We start from the raw sequence: 25172 nt of genomic DNA on the forward strand, positions 1-25172 counted from the left end.
TTACCTTCAGAGAAAGAAAATAAACAGAAATGAGGAAAGCATTGGATTTACACATTCTTGATATATATTCTTTTTCCCTTTATATTTTGTGCATTATCCCAGGCAGCTTTAGCTGCATAAGCTTGTTATTTGGGAGCAGTAGTTTTCTGAATACTTTGTTACAAATATGTTTACCATCTCACAGTGTGTGATTATTCAGTTAAGAGTAATCTTCTCTGAACATTATAATGTGAACACAATTTAGCAACAACCAAACTCAATTCTATGACAGCAGAAATGTATATAAATTTCTAGAACCTTGTGGATGACTATGTCAACGCTATGACAGCAAAAATGTATGTAAATTTCTAGAACCTTGTGGATGACTAACGGATTACACTATTATAGAAAGTTGAGATTTTTATTTTCCTCTAGAGACACAACAAAATATCTGTATTGATGCCAAATTTATGTACTGAAGTTATTTATTTGTTTTACATAAAATGTTGTTTATTGGACTACCTTTAGGAACAGTAAGAACTGAAAACAGACTGTAACCCTCAAATTCCATATAATTGTTCTAGACCACATTTTCTAAAGCTACCTGGAAATTCATGCCCAATATTTCCCATAAAACTTCCTTTTTTGTATAATAAGAATGTGAGTGTTTTTCTGTGGTGGGGGGAGGAAATGGAATTGAAAATGCTCTAGACAACATATTTTTTGTGGTTTTAATAATAGTTTACCATTGCCTAACAAAGTATCTCTATTTTAATGGCCACTGTTAATGATTTGAGTTTCTCAATGGCTTTTGTATCAGATTCAAAGTGTAGTTAGTCTCTGTCAACAAAATATGTGCTACAACAGCTGAGCTGGAGGATTCATTTCCAAGATGGCTTCTTCATTTACATGTCTTATACCTTGGCACTCACTGAACATTTTCTCTCCACATGATTGATGTCACATGCATGTGAACTGAGTGAGTTTCATGTAGCATAGGGGTTTTACAGCTGATCTAGAGACTGGGAGAGACATTGTAAGTTTCTCTCAACCTAGCCTGTAGAATCTCAAAGCACTGTTTATGTCATACTCTATTAGTTAATCTTATTCCTGAGACCATACAAGAATTGGGGGAATAACAAAACCCATAATTATTTGGTGGGACTAGCAGAAACACATATGTTTACCTTTATCACAGAATTTCCTTGAATTTTATGAAAGTGTATTTATTAGACCAACATTTAATAAGATGCTTAGGTATTTGAATTGGACTATTGTATTCTTTGGGAACTTATAAAATTGTTGTTTTAGTTTGAGGATGCCTGAAGATCCATAAATACACTTGATGATAAATTTTAGAATCTGGTGGAAAATAAATTCTAGAGGTTTTAATTATTACTAAATCATTGATCTTTGACATTGAATTTTGAAATTTATCATGCTTTGTGTGAACAAGTATTCCAATATATACCAAAGTATCCCAATAGTACTACCACACTATATTACATTTTTAATTTTCATCAGACATAAACTGAGACATCTAATAAACCATTATCTTTGTTTATTTTTTCCTATAGTGAGATTTTTTTTACAAATGTTTATCATTATGACTACAAATCTCCCATTAAGACTCGGTCTCTGATATTTACATTGCTTGCAATAATGCTAAATAAATAAAATCACTTCAAATTATCTAGCCTATACTTGTTTAAATATAGATGATCTAGTGACAAATTTTATTTTAGTTTCCCTAAATGATATGGTTATTTCAAAATATTGTAGAAACAGCATTTTTGAGATGAAAAATGGGCAATTGCCATCTTTCTGTCAAAAAAGTTAGTTACAAGCTAAAAAGTTTGGCTTTATATCTAGTGTAAATCAGATTAATATACTAATTTTATAGAGTTGTAGGATTGGTGGTATAAGTTAGCATGTGTTGGAATACTTGTCAAAGCAATTCTATTGTAGATATTATAAACCACTTATATAAAACTGAATAGGCTATACCCCTTAAAAGGCTTGATTTCTTTGTTTTGAGCAGTAATTCTAAACTGCAATTTAAGTATGCATAATGGCAGAAGACAACAAAATTTCTTTACACTGTCATCATAAACAAAATTCACTCCAGTTTCATTTGTAATAGTTCTACAAATTTTGTTGTCTCTGCTTAATATACAAATTATCTTATAAAATAATCTTATAAAAATAAAAATAATAATAAAAGATCATGAATGTCTCTATGTAACTCCTAGGAAACCACAGAACAGTACTGGAATATTTGCATCTTAGTAGAGTAAGTGAAGCTAATTGGGTAGAAAGAATGTCAGCAAATCTATATTTTTTTCATTTCCTTTAACAAAATATAATGGTTTCAAAATTATATGGGAAAGTTGGAAAAATGATAGCCTGATATTTCAACTACATTTACAAATTATCTACCACACCCGTAGTTCAACATCTTTATTCTATCTCATCATTTGGTTTAAACAGATTTAACTTGGATAATCATGTTGTTGGACAGCATTTATAAGATATATTTTAGAACAGTGAACAAGATCTTAGGGCATAATTTTCTCTCTCTTTTACAAACTCATATAAAGTTTTATCAATCCAAGTTTGGTTGGAAAAATCAAAATGAGAGTCAACAATTTCCAAACATGTGTAATTGGGTTTAATTTAATATTGGATTAAGCTAAGCACTGAGCCATATTCCTGGAATCCAATAGTATAGAGGGAGGAGGGATGACCAAAGAAGTCAAGAGCATGCTGGAAAAATCTACAAAAACAGTGACCTGACCAATAAGAGCACAGGGATCCCAGTCATAAATCTGGGGATCTAGCACTGGACCGAGCCAAGCCCTCCAAATGTGGGGATCTAGCACTGGACCGAGCCAAGCCCTCCAAATGTGGGTGCCAGTTAGGAGGCCTCGGCACTCTGTAGGACCTCTAACAGTAGAACCAGCATTTATCCCTAGTGCAGGAATGGACTTTGGGAGCCCATTCCTTCTGGGCAGATAGTATTTCAGCCCAGATACATGGAGGAAGGCCTAGGTCCTCCCCCAAGTGACATGACAGACATTGATGATCCCGCATGTAATGCCTCACTATCTGTGGGGAGTGGGTGGGGAGTGGATTGGGGGGATCAATGGGAGGCATAGTAGAATGGAAAGGAGAGGGAACAACGGGGGAGGATTGATATGTAAGATAAGATTGCTTCTAAATAAAAAAAAAACATAATTTATAAAATGATTGAATTCAGTTAATTCTTCTTGGCTGTATAATTGGTAGGCACCATCATGGTCACAAATTGCAAATGATTACATTTTTCTAAAATGTATTCAGTAATTCCACTTTTTGTTTTTAATTGAGAAACTTCAGAATATTAAGATCAAATCGAAGACAGGCAAAAGCTCACAGAGGTTAAGTAATATAATTTACACTAAAAGGCCACACTTTGGAAGAAAACAAAATTCGGCCTGCCTTTGAGTTTTATTCTTATAGTTTTTAAATCATGTGGGTTGGAAGAAGAGCACACACACACACACACACACTCACACACTCATTCACACACACATGCACTCACTCGTATGCACACAAGCTCAATATTTCATGCTCTTGTTTGAGACTGTGTAAAGATAATAGTACTCATAAATCAACTTGTTACTTTTCCTAGCATCATATGATTCATAAATATTCAATGACTTCTACATAAAATATGTTTAAAATAACACTGAGTTGGGTTGTTAAAAATAGTATTTTTAACATTTTTATCATTTTAAAGGGTGCCCTGAGCACATCTTTCTGAAGTGCTTTCTCTCCAAAAAGAAATTTTTTGGCTGACACATGTATGAAAAGTTTTCTGTACCAATCACCAATGAAAAACAACCATGAATCTATCAATCACAGAGTTAAAAAGCTCTGTTCTATAGCACACTTAATACCAAGTGTAACAAATTAGTATTACCATTCCTTGATGCAATACAAACTCATTTCCTTAAACTGCTATTGCACTGAATGCCAGAGTTATAAATGAGCAGAACACAAATTGATTTGCATGTAATAACAGTGGCAATGAACCTTTCCTGGTTCATGCAATTTCCCCCATCTGTTAACAGAGAACAAGTTTAGGATCTATTATTATTCCCAGAAAGAGACTTACCCAGCTGGACATCTATAACACTTGGCTGATTTTCCATGGGGAACAATGGCTTTGGAGGCTTGTCTGTGAGTAAAGCTAGAAGAGAAAATGAAAGAAAGTAATGGAAAAATTGAGATAAATTATAGGGTAAAGATGATTCTATCATGTATGATATTTAATGACTGTAGACTTGATGGTGTGTAAACATTTATTAGGCAGTATACATACTTGGGTTGTTACTCTAGCCATGCAATATCCATTTCCCAGGAAATTTAGAGCACCAGAAATTTACTTAAAATAGTATATTCCCACAGCTACATTTTCTAATGCATTCAAAAAATGGAGTGTTTATTTTGGATGTATTTTCATAAGCTTGTATGTGTCAAGAAATATATTTTGAAAAAATAAAATCAGAGAAACATTAAAATTCACATATTTGCTTTGTGGTACTAAATAGTCTCAATGAATTGCAGCAGACAGTCTCTGTATCATAAGCGTGTTTAGATGGAATGTTCTATAGATGTCTGTTAAACCCAGTTGGGACATAACTTCTGCTAGTTCTTTTGCTTCTTTGTTAAGTTTCTGTCTGGTAGTCCTGTCTGGTGGTGATAGTGGGGTGTTGTAGTCTCCCACTCTGAGTATGTGAGGTTTTATGTGAGCTTTGAGTTTTAGTAGTTTCTTTTATGAATGTGGGTGCCTTTGTATTTGGGGCATAGATGTTCAGAATTGAGACTTTGCGCTGATGGTTTTCTCCTGTGGTGAATATGAAATGACCTTCTTCATCTCTTTTGGTTAATTTTTGTTTGAAGTCTAACTTGTTAGATACTAGGAGGAAATCCAGACAATTTCCAGGACATGCTTTGAAAACCTGTACTCCACAAAATTTGAAAATTCAAAGGAAATGGACAAATTTCTGGATAACTATCACTTACCAAAATTAAATCAAGAACAGAAAAAACAACTTAAATAGGCCTATAACACCTAGTGAAATAGAAGCAGCCATCAAAAGTGTCCCAACCAAAAAAAGCTCAGAGACAGATGGTTTCAGTGCAGAATTCTACCAGAAATACAAAGAAGAGCTAATACCAATACACCTCAAATTATTACACACAATAGAAGCATAAGGTTAATTACCAAACTCTTTTTAGGAGGCCACAATTACCTTGGTACTCAAACCACACAAAGACACAACTGAGAAAGAGAACTACAGACCAACATCCCTCATGAACATTGATGCAAAAATACTCAATAAAATACCGTCAAATTGAATCCCAGAACACATCAGAGAAATCATCCTCCATGACCAAATAGGCTTCATCCCTGTGTTGCAGGGATGTTTCAACATATGAAAATTGATCAGTGTAATCCACCATATAAGCAAACTGAAAAAGAAAAGCCATATGATCATCTCACTATATGCTGAAAAGCCTTTGACAAAATTCAACACCCTTTTATGATAAAGGTCTTGGAAAGGTCAGAATAACAGGAACATAACCTAAACAAAATAAATGCAATATACAATAAACCAACAGTCAACATCAAACTGAATTGAGAGAAGCTTAAGGTGATTATTCTAAAATCAGGAACAAGACAAGGCTGACCTCTGACTCCATATCTCTTCAATATTGTACTTGAAGTTCTAGCTAAAGCAATAAGACTAGAAAAGGATATCAAGGGGATCCAAATTGGAAAGGAAGAAGTCAAACTGTCACTATTTACAGATGATATGATAGTTTACAAAAGCAACCTAACAAACACTACAATGGAACTCCTACAGCTGAAAAACACCTTCAGTAAACCAGCCGGATAAAAGATAAACTCAAAAAAAAATTATACAAATGACAAAGGGACTGAGAAAGAAATCAGAGAAACATCACATAAAGTATCTTGGAATAATGCTTACCAAACAAGTGAAAGACCTATATAGCCAGAACTTTGTGTCTTTAAAGAAAGAAATTTAAAAAGTTATCAGAAAATGGAAAGATCTCCCATGCTATGGTATAGGTAGGATAAACAGGAAAAAAAAATTACAATCTTGCTAAAAGTAATCTACAGATTCCGTGAAATTCCCATCAAAATCCCAGCACATTTCTTCACTGACCTTGAAAGCATAATGATCAGCTTTCTATGGAAAAATAAAATTCTGAGAAAAGCTAAAACGACACTGTACAATAAAGGAACTTCAGGAGGCGTCACAGTCCCCGAATTCAAGCTCTACTACAGAGCTACAGTCCTGAAAATAGCTTGGTATTGGCACAAAAACAGACAGGTAGACAAATGGAATCCAATTGAAGATCCAGATATTAACCCACACACCTACACACACCCAAATGTTACTAAAGAAACTAAAACTATACAATAAAAAAAATATCATCTTCAACAAATGGTGCTGGCATTACTTGATGTTGATGTGTAGAAGACTGCAGATATATTCATATCTATCACCATGCACAAAACTTAAGTCCAAATGGATCAAATACCTCAGCATATGACCAGCCATACTGAACCTCTTAGAAGAGAAAGTGGGAGGTACCCTTGTACATACTGGCCCAGGAGACTACTTCCTGAACATAACACCAGTAGCTCAGACACTGAGATCAACAATTAATAAATGGGATCTCCTGAACCGGAGAACTTTCTTTAAGGCAAAAGGCACAGTCAACAAGACAAAACAGCAGACCATAGAATGTGAAAAGATGTTCTTCACCAACCCCACATCTGACATAGGGCTGATTTCCAAAATATACAAAGAACTCAAGCAACTATTCACAAAAACCCCAAATAATCCAATTAAAAAGTTGGGTACAGAACTAAACAGAGAATTCTCAATAGAGGAATCTGAAATGGCGGAAAGTCCCTTAAGTGCTCAACATACATAGCCATCAGAGAAACATGAATCAAAACAACTCTAAGATACTTCTCAGAATGGTTAAAATGAAAAACACCAAGGACAGTTTATGATGGAGAGGATTATGGAGAAAAGGGCTCACTCCTCCACTGCTGGTGGGAGTGCAAACTCATACAGGCACTTTGGAAATCACTATGGCAGTTGGTTCCTCAATTGTTTTTATTAACCATTATCTTAAGCCACAGTTTTTGTGGCTCCTCAATAGAAAGTCATGTGTTCTAGCTGTGTGACACTTACTTGTTTCATTTTTAATCATCAAATCTCTGTTAAACTAACATTATTATTGTCAATTAGACAATGCAGGTTAGGAGGAAATCGCCTTAATAATAACCCATCAGGTAAAAATTCCCTTCAGAATGAGATGTTTTCATGGGATAAACCTACTATATTGCAGGGCTTTTCTCTACACCTATTCACACCATTCCAGATACCAGTACCAGAAAAAGACAGTAGCAGCAGGAATCTAAAGGCATAGCAGAAGGCAAAGATATTCTGTTGTCTCTGGCCTTTTCTATCCGAGAATAACCTGTCATGGTGGGCTGACACCTTCGTCTTTGATTGCCAACTGCTGTCCTCTGACAGTGCCACCAGCAATTAATTCTATGGAGGGCATGAGGGTCTACAGGAGAGTTTGGAAGGAGAGAAGGAAAGGAGGGAGTGTTGTGATTATAGTATAATCTTAAAAAATAAAAGAAATAATACGCTTGAAATAGTACACATAAAACATCGTTGAAATGAAGGAAAAGCTAGAAAATTGGCATCTTATTTACATAAAAAGTAATTTTTACTTCCTTGTAAAATTTTTGCTACTTTTACTCATGTATTCAAATCATCATAGACACTGAGGTTCCCTGGAGAGTTTTCCAAATTTTATTTGCCAAATTATGTCAGTAAATGAATTAAGCTATTGATGGAAAGCAATGTGAGCAATATACTTCATGTGCAGATTTGATGATGTTCTCTACTCTTAGGAGAATGTGAATGTGGGATGATTGCTGGTTCCTAGACTGACCTTCCAAGGTGAACTTCAAGTATAGTTACACCAATTTCACACTTAAATATCAATTATAAAAGTTATACTTATTTATATTAAGGCTAATTTTAAGTATATTATAATAGTTAATGATATTCAAAGTGCTTTAGATACACTAGCAAATGTGATGTATGTAGTGACCTGGACTTATAAAAGAAGTAGTTCTAGTTTCAGTCAATTCAGAGGTAAAACTCAGTGAAGTTCCCAATGTTTTATTTAGTGTGACCTTATGACCAAAATCTCCCATTTGCAGGATAAGTAGGAGGACACATATGTTGTAGGCAGGAGATAGGTAAAATGGCTGAGAAAAACAACATTAAGTTATTTTAGCCTTATTGACTCCATACTAATTAAACTGTGACCCCTAAGCCAATCAAATGGTTTCATGACAATCAGGTGAACTATGGTCACTTTAGAACTTCTCACACATACATGCCTTTTACCCCGAAACTTAAGAGCAGGAGGAAATAAAATTGCATCTGGAATTCCCTGTAGGACATTTAAGTATGGAACCTCATTTCATTCTAGAACCAAGCTTAGGCCTGGGGATTATCAGAAAGTCCTGAATATGTTTGATGATAAACTAGCAACTGAGCTATTCATCTGTATATTGACCACCAGCTCAAAGACAAACCTAATGGCACCCTGTGAAATGATAGCAATAGGATTAGCTAAAATACATGCTATCCTGGCCAGGACAGTTCATTTGCTTCCCCCCCCTCATCTGTCTCTTTTAAATTTCATCTCAAACTTACAATTACAGCTTAGGAAAATAAGGTAATAACTGTTGAAATAAAGTCTCTTGAACAACAGAATAGACATCTACAATTTTATCAGAAAATTCATCCTAGACTTTGAGAGCTTTAGGTATAACTAAGTGTTACTTTGTGATTGAAAGAACTGAAACAAGGGATTCAGTTTGATACACGTTTCAGTCTGTATTCCCTCCTCTGCCCTTTCAGCTACAGCTGCTTATCTTCTCCTGTTTAATTATCCTTAAATATAATTGCTCTACAGAGCATGCCAACACACTGGGCTTAATGTGTTAGTGATGATACAAGAGATATTGTCTGCTTCTTCCTTAAGTGAGATTTTTATGTGTTCAATACTAACACTCTTGAGGAGTTTGCTCAAATTAACTCTTTTAGATTGAATGAAGTATTTTACATCATACACAATCAAATCAGTCAGTATAACAAATTATTTGACGAACTTAGTGGAATGTTTGAGATGCATTATTTATTGAAAGGGATGGATCCGTTAATTACATTGCCTTCACATTACATACTATTATTACAATTTTATTGCCCTATTCTGTTTATCATTTATCTACTTAACTAGATTTTCAAAAAGATCTAGTAAAAGAGACTGAAATGCAGCCATTAATTAATGTTAATGATGCCAATTTGGAATAAGTATATTAAGGTTAACCAACTGGACCACCACCACAAAGCCTATTCATTACCACAGCATTTGAAATCACATATGAAAATCACCATCAAAAACAACACATAAAATCACATACCAAAATTTCTGTTTTTATTGCCACATTTAGCTTTTCACACTCAACAATATCCCCTAGATTTACTGGAGGATAAAATCTAAACTTACACTGAGGAACATAAGCTTTTAAATGGTCTTGAATTTTTACTTATCTTCTAACTTATCATTGCACATATCAAAGTTTTCCCCTCATTTCCCTTATTACTACACCACATTAACTTCTAAAAGTGAATCCTGACTGAAGTCTTCCCCCCATGTTTATAGTTAGAAAAGTTATCCTTTATGAAAGTTACCGAAGTGATCATGTGGTTGCTTGAATAGGAATGGCACCCATAGACTCATATTTGAATGCTTGTTCAGTAGGGGATGGGACTATTTGCTAGTGATTTGGAGATGTGTCCTTGCTGGAGAAAGTGTGTCTCTGGGAGTGGGCTTTGCGGTTTCAAACTCAAGCCAGACACAGTGGCTCCACTCTTCCTGCTGTCTGCAGATCCAGGTGTAAAACTCACTGCTCCTTCTCTAGCACCATGTCTGCCGGCATGCTGCCATGTTTCTAGGCTTGCTGATAATGAACTAAACCTCTAAACCTGTAAGCAAGCCCAAATTAAATGCTTTCCTTTATAAGAGTTGCCATTCTCATGATGTCTCTTCATAGCAATAGAGCACTGACTAAGATTTTTTATTTGGCATCTTCTGCTATTATGTGTAATTCTAAGGTATTTATATAACATTTTGCAAATATCTTGCACATAAAGTCCCATAGATTTGATTTCCAGAGCAGCAACCTGAATTGCGACCTTTCTGATATGACCATGTCCACAATATTCTCCCTAATACCTTCCATTTCCATTGTGAGGGCTATCTAACTTCCAACAAAAGCTTCCCTGGTAACCACATAAGCTTTTTTTTCTTGTCTGAATCCCAAGGTATTTACAAGTTCTTTGAACTATTCATCTGGTAAATAGCAAGCATTGCCTTGAATATAAACTAATCCTCATTTTATATGGATATGCCAAGTCATCCCAAATGAATTTTTAGCCTCCTGGGTGATGAAAATCATGCTACCAATAAGTCAGCATAAAAAATAAGACCTTGTAGAACAAATAAATAAAATCTCCAAATTAACTTTTATTTGAAATAGGGCTTCCCACTGGCCTTTTTGATAGTGAGGAACACAATTTTGCTCATTACAGCAAAAGGAGTACTTATCATGTGGCTCTCTTAACGATGGCCAGGGAATCTAGGGAACTAGATCTTGGAATGGAAGAAACTAGGCTACAGACAATAAAGACTAAACAATAGTTTCAACCAATCTCCATAATTGGGTTAAACTGGTTTCATGGCTTTTCAAATGTGTTTTGTGTTTTACTCTTTTGTTTTGTGTCACTTTGGTGAAAGTATAAAAACACTAAGAAAAAAATAAGCGGGATTTTTTTTTTATCATTAAGAATACATGCACATCATGAGGGAAAGAAGTATCCCCTAAAAACAGGTTTGCTAAACTTCTACATTATTAAAACAGCTGTTCTCAACCTGTGGGTCATGACCCTTTGGTGGACAAAGTATCTGTTCATAGAGGTAGCCTAAAACCATTGGAAAATGCAGATGTTTACATTATGACTCATAACAGTAGCAAAAATACACTTATGAAGTAACAACGGAAATAATTTTATGGCTGGGGGTCACGACAACATGAAGAATGGTGTTAAAAGTTTGCAGTAATAGGAAGGTTGAGAACCACTGTGGAGACAATTATTCTTAAATAGAAATGACGACTGATCTGTTCATTGCTGAATGCATAAGAACCTCTGACGAATCAGATGTTAGTATATCATATTATGATTATAGACAGTGGCCTATGTCCAAAGGGGAATAAAATCATCCGTAGTAATAACCCTCAACCTAAAAGGAAATATTGGCTAGAGAGCTAAGTCACAGTATGGACATATTTCATTAATTTTTATGTCAGCAATATTCTTTGTAAGATGTAGTGTTAATAAGATGTCCTGAAGATGTGGTTTTACCACCCAGATTCACTACTCAAGGCAATGTTCCCTATCCCCCATTAAACAAAATTCTTCTTACTGAGCAACTTACTGATTATGACAATAGCTCTTGTCTATTACATGAGTATTAGAAAGACAAAAATTTTTAAGAACCACAGACTGACAAATGGGAAACCAGTATTGGATCAAACAAGGTCCCCTGAGTGTGGGTGTCAGTTAGGAGGCCAGGGCAGTCTATGGGACCTCTGGAAATGGACCTCTGGCAATGGGCCTTGGGAGCCCATTCCCTAAGGAGGGTTACTCTCTCAGCCAATATACATGGAAGAGGGACTATGTCCTACCACAAATAATGTGACATACTTTGATGATCCCCCATGGATGGCCCCAACCTTCCTGGGGAGTAGATGTGGGAGATTGTGGGGGTGGGAAGGAGGGATTATGGGAGGGAGAGAGAACTGGATTAGTATGTAAAATAAGATTGTTTTTACTTTAAATAAAAATAATTTTAAAAAAGAAAAACTAATAGTGAAGCACATATAAGTCATATAAAGAGTATTAAATTATTTTGAAAACATTCTTGTTACACACACACACACAATTACTTCTGACACAAGTTAAAGTCACTGCTTTATCTTTTCTCTACTATAGAACATAAACTTGGTCATCCCCTTTAATAAACAAATAGTTCTTTAACAGGGAGATGATAAGTTCCTGGGGAAGTAAGATACTTAGCCAATGCCCCTGTACAGCTCTGAGCCTGCGTGGCAACTGGCTCAGGGCCTGTGTCCTTCCTTTCAACTAAGAGGATGTGCCCTAAGGGTAGTGAATGGTCAGATCTACTGTGAAGTTGCCCTGAGATGACCTTTTCTCTAAGATCCCATATTTATTTCCACTAATATTTGAGTTTGAGAAATGAATGAGCTTGGGGAAAGCTCTAGCACAAAAGTAGGGCAATTTCTTCTCAATGCCATTTGACACAGGGTCTTTCTCTGGAGAGAAGATTGTGTATTCAGCACAAATCTGCTCAGACATAAAGCAACATCTTCAAACTTGAAAAGGAAACAACCTTGGGGAGAAATGGAAACTTAAACAGAGGTTGGTATGGTAGGCCCCTCCCTTTTCCTTCACATTAGATTTTTCCTGGTTTTGTCTTTTCTGTCTCAGGTAAGATGTTCTCTTTCTTTCTCTAAAATAGTACTCCCAGGACTCATATTGCTGATTTCAAAGAAATCGTTGCTATTAAAGAAATTAACAAAATGGTATATGTTCTGTCTGTACCTATAATCTTGGCTATAGATACAATTATGGTGTCAGGTAATAAGTGTGGGAGAGCTGTCCCTGCCCAACATCAGCTGCAGGACTCAGAAGAGTGGCCCCTGCACCTTGCCTGGACAAGAAAATTGAGCTGACCCTGATGGTTTAAGTGTGAGAGAGCTGCTACAAGGGGTGAATTATCCAGGGAAATGCTGGGAGGCTCACCCTGGTGGTAAGAGCAAGCAATCAAAAGCTTGTGGTTTGACCACCCAGACCAAGAACCAGGGCTATGAGTTGGCCTATCTCAACATCCACCCCATCTTGGATCTTCTGGAGCACATGAAGGGACCAGACCTTCAGATCCAAATCTTCAGGATCTCCACGACACAGGTCAACAACAAGATATCCAAGACAAGTCCCAGAGAGTGCCTAGTGTAGGTAGTGTAGACAAAGCCAGAGGTCTCAAACAAGACCAATGACTCTTTGCAGTGAACACTTGTAAGCAGAGATGTATGGATAAAAGGGTTTACTGTGTGACTCACTAGGCCACACTATAGCTTCCATGACAAGATTTATTTTTTTCTTTTAAATTTTATTTTATTTTATTTTGGGGGAATTGCAAGGGCAGGGGGTAGATACAAATGATGGGGAAATAAATGTGGTAGAGATGCATGATGTGAAAGACAAAGAATTAGAAAAAAGAAAGTTAAAAAAGTTCATCATTTTCATTTGTGTTTGCTGATCTGTTATGATCTTGAATTTCTCTAGATTATAATATATAGGCATATATGACACTGAAAGATATGTAATTTTAGGACTAGACAAACTCTTAAAGTTCTGACAGATGAAGATATGGAATTCCAGGAAAGAAATTGGTATGTTTAGCATCATGTTGCACATTAGACCTAAAAAGTATACAATTCAAGATTTTAAAAGTGTCTTTTACTACTCCACAATGGCTAACATTCATTCAGCATAAATTTAAAACCAGGGTACTTTTAACATTTATTTTCTCTTTGAATACTCACAACAAGATATAAAGCAAGTTCCAAAATTATCAATATTTGATAAGTAAGAAAGAGTGTGCTCACCAAGATTAAATTCTTTTTGCCCAAACCTATGCAAGAAGTAAGTATATATACTACTGGTCAAAGGCATAAATCTATCATGAGTGTAAGCTGGTAGCCATTATACTACACTGTCACCTCTGTTCATTATTCTTATACTTAATATTGGAATTATTTAAAAAATTTTAAAACATAGCTCATTAGAATACACTAGTAATTACACCACAGTTGAGACAGAAGGATGTCTAATTTGAAACTAGTCCGAGATATGTAGTGGGTTTTAAGCAAGATGTGTCCATATAGCAACACCCTTATAGGAGATGTCATTCTGTATATATGTTTCTCATACTGGTTAATGAATAAAACACTGTTGGCCAATAGGAAAGGAAGATAGGAGGGACTAGGAGACAAGGAGGAAATAGGAAGTAGTAAGGAGGAGCCAAGATGGAGAGTTGGGAGAAAGCAGAATGCTGGCTGGCTCCCCGGTAAGAGAAATACATAGATCAGCAGAAATGGGTTAATACTTAAGACAGAGCTAGCCGATAAGAAACTAGTAACTGGCCAAAAGAATTATATCAAATACAGAGTCTCTGTGTGTTATTTGGGGCTGGCACGGCAGTGGGACAAGACCGGGTGGCCGGCAGGAAAAACCTGTACTTCTTACAACACCCTGTTTCAAAAAAACAAAAACAAAACAAAACAAAACAAAAAACACCAAATAAAATCAAAACAAAACAAAAAAACATGCTTCTATGCAAACATTACCATCTATGTGACTGAATTAATGAGATTTTGTATTGATGTCCTAGTTACTGTAGTTCCCATTGTATTGAAATAAATGTAGGGCTAGGTTGTATAATACACAACTAGGAGAGAGCTTTGTTCCTCTCATTTTTTAGATTTCATAGAATACACACATTTCTTACTGTTTGCTCTTCTCTCATCCTAAGCACTAGCCAAGGCATGCAGAGCCCTTGCCATGGATTAGGGGATTTCTCTTCCTCTTCTCTTCTATGGATAATCCTGACTTTAAACTTGATGGGATCTAGACTCGTGATGGAAATGACTCTCTGAGCATCTTTGAGGAAGTCTCTAGGTTAGGGTAATTGAGGTATGAAGTTTCACCCTGAATGTAAGTGATACCATTTGAAGGGCTGGAGTCAATGGCTGAATAAATAGGACAATTTGATTTGAGCACAAGATGTCATCTCGTCCCCTCTTTCTGGGTACTCATACAATGTGAGCAGCTGTTTAGAGCTCCTGCTGCCATAATTTCCCCTCCAAGATATACTGTAACTTCAAACTGTGAGCCAAAATAAATACTTACTTCCTCAAGTTGTTTTGCGCATGCATTTTGTCACAGCCATAAGTAGCTACAATAGCCTCATCTTGATCTTCCAGATTAATTTCCATTTCAGAGCAAGGTAGTTAGTTAAAAAACATAATTCCATTTCAGCCTAACTTCCTTTTTTCTATACAATATAACATATTCATAGCAGATGAAAATATGGACATCTTTGGGAAGTTACACTTTTTTGCCTAGCACCATGACACATACACTAAATTAAATAGCAGAATTTAGCCTTTCTAGTTTTTGAGACATGTTATTATGTAGCCTAGGCTCTCCTCAGACTCTCTATGAAGCCAAGGATGACCTTGGACATCTGGTTTTCCTGGTTCTACATTTGGAGAGTTGCCATAGTAAGTTTATACTACCACAACCTGTTCACCAAGGGCTTCATGCATGCTAGACAAGATTCTACCAACTGAGCTACATCCCAAGGTCTAAATCGAATATAAGGAAAAGAAGTATAGTATTAAATTTTGGCTGAAATATAGTAAAATGAGCATTACATATTTTATATAGTTATCAAATGGACTTTAGTTTACCAGGTTAATTTCATTTAAATCAACTTGTTAATATATTGTTTTTATTTCAAATAAAACCCATCAAGACAATTATTAATAATCTTGTTTTCAGGATACTATTAAAGCTTTTCTTTTCAGCTTAATACCTTATTTCATTTTGGTTTCCAAAATTCATTAGGCACTCAGCCTGTCAACATAATGTTTTGTAATGGAAAAGCAAAAGGAAAATCAACATACCACTAAAGCAAATTTAGCTGGTTAGATGTGTTAATAGTACCTAAAAAGGATGACAGGCAAATGTCAGTATTAAATGTTTTCTTCAGAATCAAGTTCTTCGTGACAAGAATGATTATTTGATTCACAGAATATCCTTTTGGTGGACATTAAACAAAATGTCATATTTATAATTCAGGAAGAAATTTCCCTAAGTGCAGAGCCATTCTAACATAAAGTGTTATTTAGTTCAGGATTTGAAATGGAAATAGAGCTGGTGTCAATCACAAAGCATTATCCTTTTAGCCTGCTCCATGTGAGCTATTTCCGCATTTATTTTTGACAACTGTCAGTAACTAATTTGTTTGCATGAGAGAGAGCCAAATGCATAGTCATCAAACCCCATAAATTTGTGCCAGGCATGGTGATACAACTGTGCTGGCTGGAGGGCAGATACACTCTGGAGACATTTGTATCCCTCCTTTTGGCTATCAGGCTACTGAAATATTTTACCCCAAAGAATTCAAATATCTGTATCTCATGCTTGGGGAAGGAGAAGGCTGAAGTTTGGTGCCAGCCAGAGGAAGACCTTATCTCTCAGGGAAATATTTGTCAAAGTTCTGAAAGGTTCTTAGACCACCTTGCAGGAGAGACTGAAGCCCAGACAATTGTGAATCAATGACAGGCAGGACCACATCTTGACCAGGACATTTTACTTTTGTATACCTCTTAAACTTTATTGAAACCTGAATCTTCTGTCTGTGCCGCTGATGTCAGACATGGGAGTTACTGGATTCATTTCCTTTTTCGTTTTCCCAATATGATCACAGAGAATAAATCTCCTGTGCTTTTCACTGTTACCATTCCCTTTAATGGATGAATTGGGAACTGGTAGTTGAGCTTATCATGTTGGAGTTTCCAGGCCATTTAATTTTTTACCCTTAAAAAACTCTGGTAACGGTGACAATTACCAAAACCCACTTGGCAGAAACAGAAGAATCACAAGTTCAAGACCATTATAGGTTACATGGGGAGCCCCTGTCACTAAACTAAACTAAAGCTAACCAAATCTAAAAATTGAATGATTGTTTACATTTCACAGATGTAAAGCATGAGTCTTGGAAAGAATAACTTTTTTTAACCTAAGAACTCATGTCCAGACTCTAGAATCAATAAGTTCCACTTTACTGGCCGCTATTTTCACTTGAGTCTTATCAATATGAGGTGAGGAATAAAAGTGCTGTTGTCTTATCATAGAGGAAATTAAGTTTCTGGGAATGTGGGTAACTTCCCCAAAGTCACCTAGTTAGCAAAATGTGCAGTGCTGTCATTGAAACTCATCTGTTTGAACTTAAAACTGGAATCTTTGTCCCTAATCTCTCTAGTATGAATATGTAATAGTGTTTTAATTGAATTCAATCACACTAAAATATCTGAAAACCGTTTTCATCACTGAAGTCAAGACCCAGCCCTTAGAAATCTTGATTAATTTTTCCCATATGATGGCAGCTCTCTGGGAGGTTCCCAAGCTTGTTCCCTGTCTTCATAACACTGATGAGCACTAATTTAATTAATCAAATATAAGTTGATGATCTATGATGTTGAAATTGATTTTCAAACGAAGCCAATTATGACTGCTCACAGTTCCAAGGAGAAAATATAAGCTAAGTGATTTCAAGATGCGCTGAGTGGATAAAGTAGAATCAAAGGGTGGGAGAGCTAAACTGAACATACAAAGCAAAGTGGCTGCCTGTTTCTGTAAGCAGTGTTTGAAATCCTATGAGGCAAGCTGATGCTTTGACAGGTGAGCCATTGCCACGAGCCTTCCTTATAAAGAATTACATGAAGCAACTTCCCAATGTAATCTGAATTTACCTAAGGGTCTGTACATCTCTCCCGTATCATCTGACCTTTTTATCCTTTGGTCTAGAAGACTGACACTTCCTCTGTATAATATTCCAGTGTGACAGAAACCCAGGTGTTCAAGGCTGCTCTGGCTTTCTGCCCAATTGACCTGGTGCCACTAGATGTTTCTACAGCTAACATAAGCTTTCCCTGAGAAAGTCTGCAGTCAAGAAGTGATTGGGTCATTTGTGAAAGAACAAAAGGCTTTTCAGGAAACCCTTCTGTGGGGGTGGTTGCTTGCTTTTACAGAGAAAATTCTGCAAGTGGTTGTTGCTGCATTGGGTGAATTACTGTGTGCTGTTTTGCTTTTAGGCTGACAGGCTAGTTACACAACTGAGTGAAAACCAGGCGTTTAGAACATTCATCTAAGGTCATCTAGTCCATCAGTGTTTAACATGATCCTGACAGCTGGAACTTACTAGTACAGACCCATTTACCCTTACACAGTCTTAAAGAAGAGAGAGGCACTGCTTAGTTCTTCAGAAGGGAATTTCAGTTCTCAGGACAGCAAAAATCTCCTTACCCTCGCCTGTTTTATGTCTTTCCAGACCTTAGAAATGTCTGTGATGTTCATCAGCGTCTGATCGCACCCTAATTCAGAGCAGATGGCAGCTTGTATGTTAGGATTTTATAGGAAAAGTCTCTCCCAACTTTCAAAAACACCTGCCACCCACTATCTAGGTCACAAAAGTTTATAGCTGTGCTGTTGAAAGCATATTCTCCAAATGAAAGATACTTGAGTTTATATTCTTGCTCTGCCACTTGTTGTTTGACCTGGATCAGTCATTTTCCCTTAGTGCAAAGTTAAAGATTATCAAGGTACCTGATTTGGGGAATTGATCTTATAAGATGCTAGGACAAGGACTGATTCGTAGTTGTTTTCAATAAATGGAAGCAAATTGCATTGAGTTGCCTTTCCCCCTATGAATGCAACACAAGTAATTATTCTACAGTGAGTGAATGATTGGAAATAATGAGAATGTTGAAATGAAGGGGTTTGATACTGATGGGAAGATGGCAGTGTGTAACAGATAAAGAGAACCAGGATCACCAAACCAAATCTCTTGAACTTGAAAATTTCGAGTCTCCAGTATCATGAGATATCACAATACTCTGTCCCTAAAGGTCTAGGTCTAAAATTCAATAGCTAGCTTCTGCCTTGGTAAGTGCATAAACTTTTTTTTAATCTACGAGCTTAAACACATCTACAATAATGCACAAGGAAATGGATGAGCTAGCATAATCTATCCCTCCCCCAACCCCACCATCAGCTCTTGCAAAATCACAAGGAAATTAAGCTAGATGACTGGAGTTTTGTCAAGATGTCAGCAATTTGGCTGAAAAGCAAACAGGCAAATTATTGGCAGGATAACAGAAGCCATTTCATCAGCTGCAATACTGTCTTCCACAGTCTGGATAATTTAAAAATGGCTCACTTTCTGTATGCTGTCTCTAACCCTGGGATAAAATTGAACAAACCTGGATTGGTGTACTGACTCATCTAGTAACTTACAGCAGAACGAATCTTGGTGCAATTCAGCTAAATTTCTAGTTTTGGGCCCTCATCTTCAACATGGGAATGAGAATTTTCTTTGTACTTGTACAATTAATATGAGAAGCAAAGAAAATAAGAAATGATTTAATCCTAGGACACACACACACACACACACACACACACACGAATGAAACTTTAAATATGTGAGTTATAAAACTATAAATATCATCCTAATGTCACAATTTTCAAAAATATAGCCAATAAACAAAGCTGTCACACACCATACTTAGGGGCGAAGTATTTTCTCTTAATTTCCAACTATACTACTCTATTTTATGTTTCTTATAAATTGATCTAATTGTAATGAAAGGTACATGCATTAGAGAAAAAAGATTATGAAATATATTTCTGGTAAATAAATATATAAAAATAAAAGTACCATTATTATTATGAGCTGTGCATTAATCTAAAGGGTTATAATGCACCTATTATTATCATTATTATTTTCTCTATCTTATAGATTGTAAATGAAGGCATCGAGAAATTTTATGGCATACCCAAGGTGACATAGTTACTAAGAAATGCGTCAAATGTAAGAATTTGGGCAGTCTGACTCCAGAGTTATAGTTAAATATAATTTGAAGAATATCTTAACAGATTTACAGTATATATCCATGTGACTCAGTCATTGAAAATCTTATAAAGACTCCAGGTCTCCACTTAATACATGAGTTCTTTCTACACAGGCCTAAACATTCTAACTTTGATTAAGAAATTATATGTAACAAGCTTATATATAGTTGCATTAAAATTTTATTGTTTTATTCCACTGATTTTTATCATTTTGGACACTTTAGCATTTAGTCTCATTTTTTATTGTCAGGAATAATAAACAATAAATTATTACCAGTGTCTAAAATATTTGCAGACATATCTTGGTCTCTTTCATTGCCTGTCTTCCTTAAAATTTTGCCACTCTCTTTCCATGCTGAGCATCCATTTTTCCCTTCAATTGTCCATTGTCTTTTAGGTGACATGTTTTCCAAACCTTTTTCCATCTTAGACAATCTTTTATAGACACAATTTAGTCTGTCATTGGGCCTCTTAAAATATGTCACAATAAACAGAATATTAATTTGAGTTGCCATCTAAAGTGCAATTGGACCAATACTTCTATTGTTCTGAATCCTAAGTTTTTATGATCTGCACTAAGAGGGGAATTAGTATTTTTGGCAACCCAGTCACTCTGCTCATGCTCTCAGCCAAATAAAATCCCAAGACTGTACTTTTGCAGTTGGATTTTTGGACCTGAATGAAAAGTTTTGCATTTTTTTTATATTGAATGTGATCTGGTTAATTTCAACCCATCATTCCAAACTACTGAGATCTTTCTGAATAAGAATGATGTATTCTACAGAATTAACTGTCCCTCCCAACTTCCTAACATCTGATAATGTGATAAATATAATTTATATGTCATGTAATTCACTGATAAAAATTGCAAAACAGGACAGCACTCTGAGATAGGATGCCCTATTGGTTAACATATGATCAGTATAGAATGCTGAAGTCTAGATTCCACTGTCTAAATAAATCCCCACACTGTGCCATACCCCTTTGACTCTGTTTATCATCCTTAACCAATCTGTATCAGCGAAATAATTTGTGTGTATCAATGAAAACTAAAAATGTGGGACTCATTGCTCAAAACTAGTATTGAGTATTTCAAGACCATAATGACAGACCATTAAAGCAAGAGGTAGGTCTCTAAATCTGACATCTGTAGAGGTCAAAATCTGTGAACCCAACCCTGTTACATACTTCCTGTTGAAAGGATGGCTGTTTTTGTTTTAAATCTGTTCCTTTTTATATATAAACTTCTATGTTTGCAACCTCCCTTGTAGTTAGGTGTTACTAAATGTCTGAGTTCTAGCCAAAGCAATGTACTTAGGAGGAATAAGTATTACTTCAGGTTTGAATTATAAAACTCTGGCAAACAATAATGTTTGCCATTTTGGTTCCATAATCTTCATACAGATGATAAGAATGACCTTGGAAGCTATTTGATGAAGACAGTGAATCTTTGAGAGTGGTAAAGCTTAAGTCCCTAAAGTAAGAATATTTGCTATAAAAGAAGCCAAAAATAAACGTATACCACATTTATACCATCAGATTTCTTTGAATCTGCTTGGTAAAACTGTTGGTATCATTGAATAATGTGTTTTCTGGCTACCAGAATTTTCCCAAGGGTTAATGGAAATTCTAATTTCTCTAGTCAACAAAATAGAATCCAGTGGGTCCTGAGTAATAAGAAACCTATATATTTAACAAGACATCATTCAGTTAATTCTGATGACAAAGGCAATTTTAGAGCCTGTCAAGCTTGGATTCCCATTTCATTTTTTTCCTATCACAATGTGTCTTGACCTATGTGATACCCATGAGTTTTTAAATATATTTTAATTTTTAAAAATTACTGAGTTTTTGTTTGAAAATTTTATGCAGCTATGATGTGTATTCTGATTATTATAACCCCCTCTAATGTCCCTCTACAACCTTCCTCCTCATACCTACATGCTCTCATCCCACATTAATAAATTTTGTTGTTACTGTTAGTTTTCTTTTTGTTTGTGGGGGAACCTGTTGATTTCAACTAAGATCATCTGTGTGATAAGTGGTGTAGAACTATCTACTGGAGTTTGCTGTGTGGTAAGTGATGTACAACTATCTACTGGAGTTTGGTGAGCTCCTTGGTGGGTGTACAACCGAAGATAATGGCAGAACTTCCCTTAGTCTTCCTCAGTAGCCAATAGTTTAGCAGAAAGTGGTTGGGACCCATAACTTCCTCCCCAGTCCATACTTGACTATTGATAGTCCCATAGGCCTTTGTCTCATGCTTTCAGTTAATCTCCTCCATAAAACATAAACTTTGATTTTGTGTTTGTGCATGAAGCAAACACCCATCTTATAAATATAGGATGAAAGTTTATGTGCAAATTATGGAGGAGGGGAAAGCAGAAGTCAAGTTTCCTTATAACTTTCTCCAAGCTCTTACATGAGACTCATAATTCTCACTGACTTATGTGGCTGGGATGGAAAACTTTATTCACCAGGGTTTTGTAGATTTTATAAAAATTACTATTTAATACTAAATCTCAGAAAGTTATATTGAACTGTGTTGCTATTGTCAGATATTTACATTGCTATTTACAAATACTTGTGAGAAATAATTAGAAGAAAGGAAATGGTTTGTGCTTTCAGAGGTTTCAGTTCATGGTCAGCTAGCATCATTGTTTCTACTTGGCTGATGGTGAGACTGAAGAACCATGGAGTAGAAACGTCCATGATGGAGAAAGCTGCTAACTGTGTGGCAGTTAATAAGCAATGAGGACTACAAGAAGGGGACTAGGATGAGGTATATCTTCCCATATTGTACATATAATGACCCACTTCCTCCAATGAAGTCTTACTTTCTATTACCTTTCCATAATACCAGTATATCATGCATCCACCAAGGGACACAGTCATCGATTAGATGAGAACCCTCAAGGTCTATTCAAATTCCCATCAGCTGGCAAGCAAGACTTCAAAGCATGCCTCAGCTTCAATCATAATGATTCATTTTCACAGTTTATGATACATATTTACTCATGTTGATGTCTACTTATGGCCTTCAAAAAAACCCCAAAAAAACAACAAACAAAACAAAACAAAACAAAACAAAACAAAACAAAAACAGGATACCTGAGTTTCTTGTGAAGGAATTGAGTGACAAGGTAAATATGATGGAAGTCAGTGTTTCATTTCACTATGATCTTGATCAGCTTCTGATTCTCTGTTTAACAAAACTAGACTAGCTCTCAGAAGACAAGAGAAACAACTGAGTTTCTGAAATAGTAGAGGCAATATTGTCAATTTCTTGTGTGTCAATGAATAAAGTTTGCATCTTGGACTGGCTCACACATGTCATTTCCCAATGACCGCTAAATATGTTTGCTATTAAGAAACAACAAGATCGCCAAAAGTACTCCATCTGTGTAAAGGTAGTTTTGTGAAGTGGGTCATAGAATGGGTCTCTCATTTACCTTTATTTTTCATATTAAAAAGTGAAGAATGAGTGATGGGTAATGCAGGATCTCATCATTCATCTCAAAGGGGGCAGTTGGAGTCTTTGCATATAAATGAAAGTGATCATTCTTGTCAGGCTTAAATTGGAGTGCTAAACACTATGTCTGCAGCCAATTAATATTCTGTGACCAATCAGAATACACAGCAGACTGTTCTGCCACCCTGGATCATAATACCAGTGCCAAGAATTATTAGCTTCAGAAGATAGAGTAGTTTTAACTTGTGATTCCCAACAAACTTAAGCCAATACATTATTCATTTATGCTAAAAGCATGTGTTTTCCCAAAACATTTTGACTGAATATGGAGTATGTCTTGACAATCAAAGTCAGCTGAATAATAGGCAAAAATTACTTGAAATTAGGTACTCTAAAAAGTAACGTCGCCACAGGATCCAATTCCACAAAGGTTAGCTTCCTAAGGAACTTAGTCATGCCTGGGGATTTATGCACTTCTGATTTCTGATTCAGGAGACAAAATCATCACTTGGCTACATGACATTGACCATCAATTTTGGCTTTCAGTGATGCAACTACTATTCCTTGCAAATCCTAGTATATGTCAATTTGGATGTTGTAGAAAGATATATGTGTAACATCAAAAATGTCAGGGCTAAAATATGCCCATCGGATCCCTCATGTCCTTAAAGAAATGCTAGAGAAAAAAAGACAAAGGATATAGACAGCTAACAAAGAAGCCAGACACAGCTTTAAAACTAGAGTGGTATGAGGAGTATTTGTGAAAAAGCCCATTATCATTTAACAAAGAGAAAGGTTATCCTGCACAGAAAACACAGGTCAGGTTTCCCACTCCAAATTGTTGATACCACTTTCATTGTAAGCATAGCAATCCACCAAATACAAAGCTGTTGCTATCTTAACTCCATAAATTGGTCAACACACCTACAGGAGGACTCTTTTGACCACTCAGATTCAGGGCTAAGTTTAGTAGTACTTCCAGTGGTCCTCATCAGGATAGACAACTATGTTGATAGAAATACACGGTGTATCTTTTATAAAAAGTTTAAGATTTGAGATGCTATTAAGATCTTTCTGCCTTTGCTTCAATGTCTTCACAGAAAAGTACAGATGTCTTTAAGTAATACTAGAAGAAGATAAACCAATAAAAGCATAAATAACCTGTTTTAAAAATAAGATCAGAGATACACATTCATAGTTATACATGCTATGCCTTGATAAACCCAAAATAAGAATATGTCATATCCCCTCATGAGTTCTTATGCTTTTTTACATTATCTGGAAAAAATCAGAAAGAATTCATTTCCAAGAGAAAAATATTGATTTCTTTCAGGTTTAAAATAAGAATAATAAACACATACTGTATTTACTACATTCTATATGAAACAAGAAATTGAAACTATAGAAATAGAGTATGTAATTTCACAGCAAGGTGTTCTTCCAGTCTTTTCAGTTGTGAATACGACAGAGATGGGAGGTTTTCTAGCTTGATCTGTGTTAGAACACAAGCCCAACTACTTACTATTTCTACAGTGTCATGAAAATGATGGAACCCCTCTTTGACTCTGGTTCCTTGTCACTAAGATAAAATAGTACCATTTATGTTATAAGGCTGTCATAAGGATTAAATAGAATAACATTCAACATTCAAATATATGGTACCTATTAATTAATAAATTTGGGGATGCTGATGTGAT

General features: G+C 35.7%; 1 protein-coding gene across 1 annotated transcript in view; it reads right to left on the reverse strand.

The window, feature by feature from the left end:
- LOC127217724 (X-linked interleukin-1 receptor accessory protein-like 2) overlaps window positions 1-25172 on the reverse strand; it is a 453152-nt gene that overhangs the window by 185744 nt on the left and 242236 nt on the right. Inside the window, exon 4 of the mRNA XM_051178729.1 lies at window positions 4139-4213. Within this exon, the coding sequence (XP_051034686.1) occupies window positions 4139-4213 (75 nt within the window). The remainder of the gene's footprint in view (window positions 1-4138; window positions 4214-25172) is intronic.

Source organism: Phodopus roborovskii, unplaced genomic scaffold, assembly GCF_943737965.1.
Source record: "Phodopus roborovskii unplaced genomic scaffold, PHOROB, whole genome shotgun sequence".
NCBI lineage: Eukaryota > Metazoa > Chordata > Mammalia > Rodentia > Cricetidae > Phodopus > Phodopus roborovskii.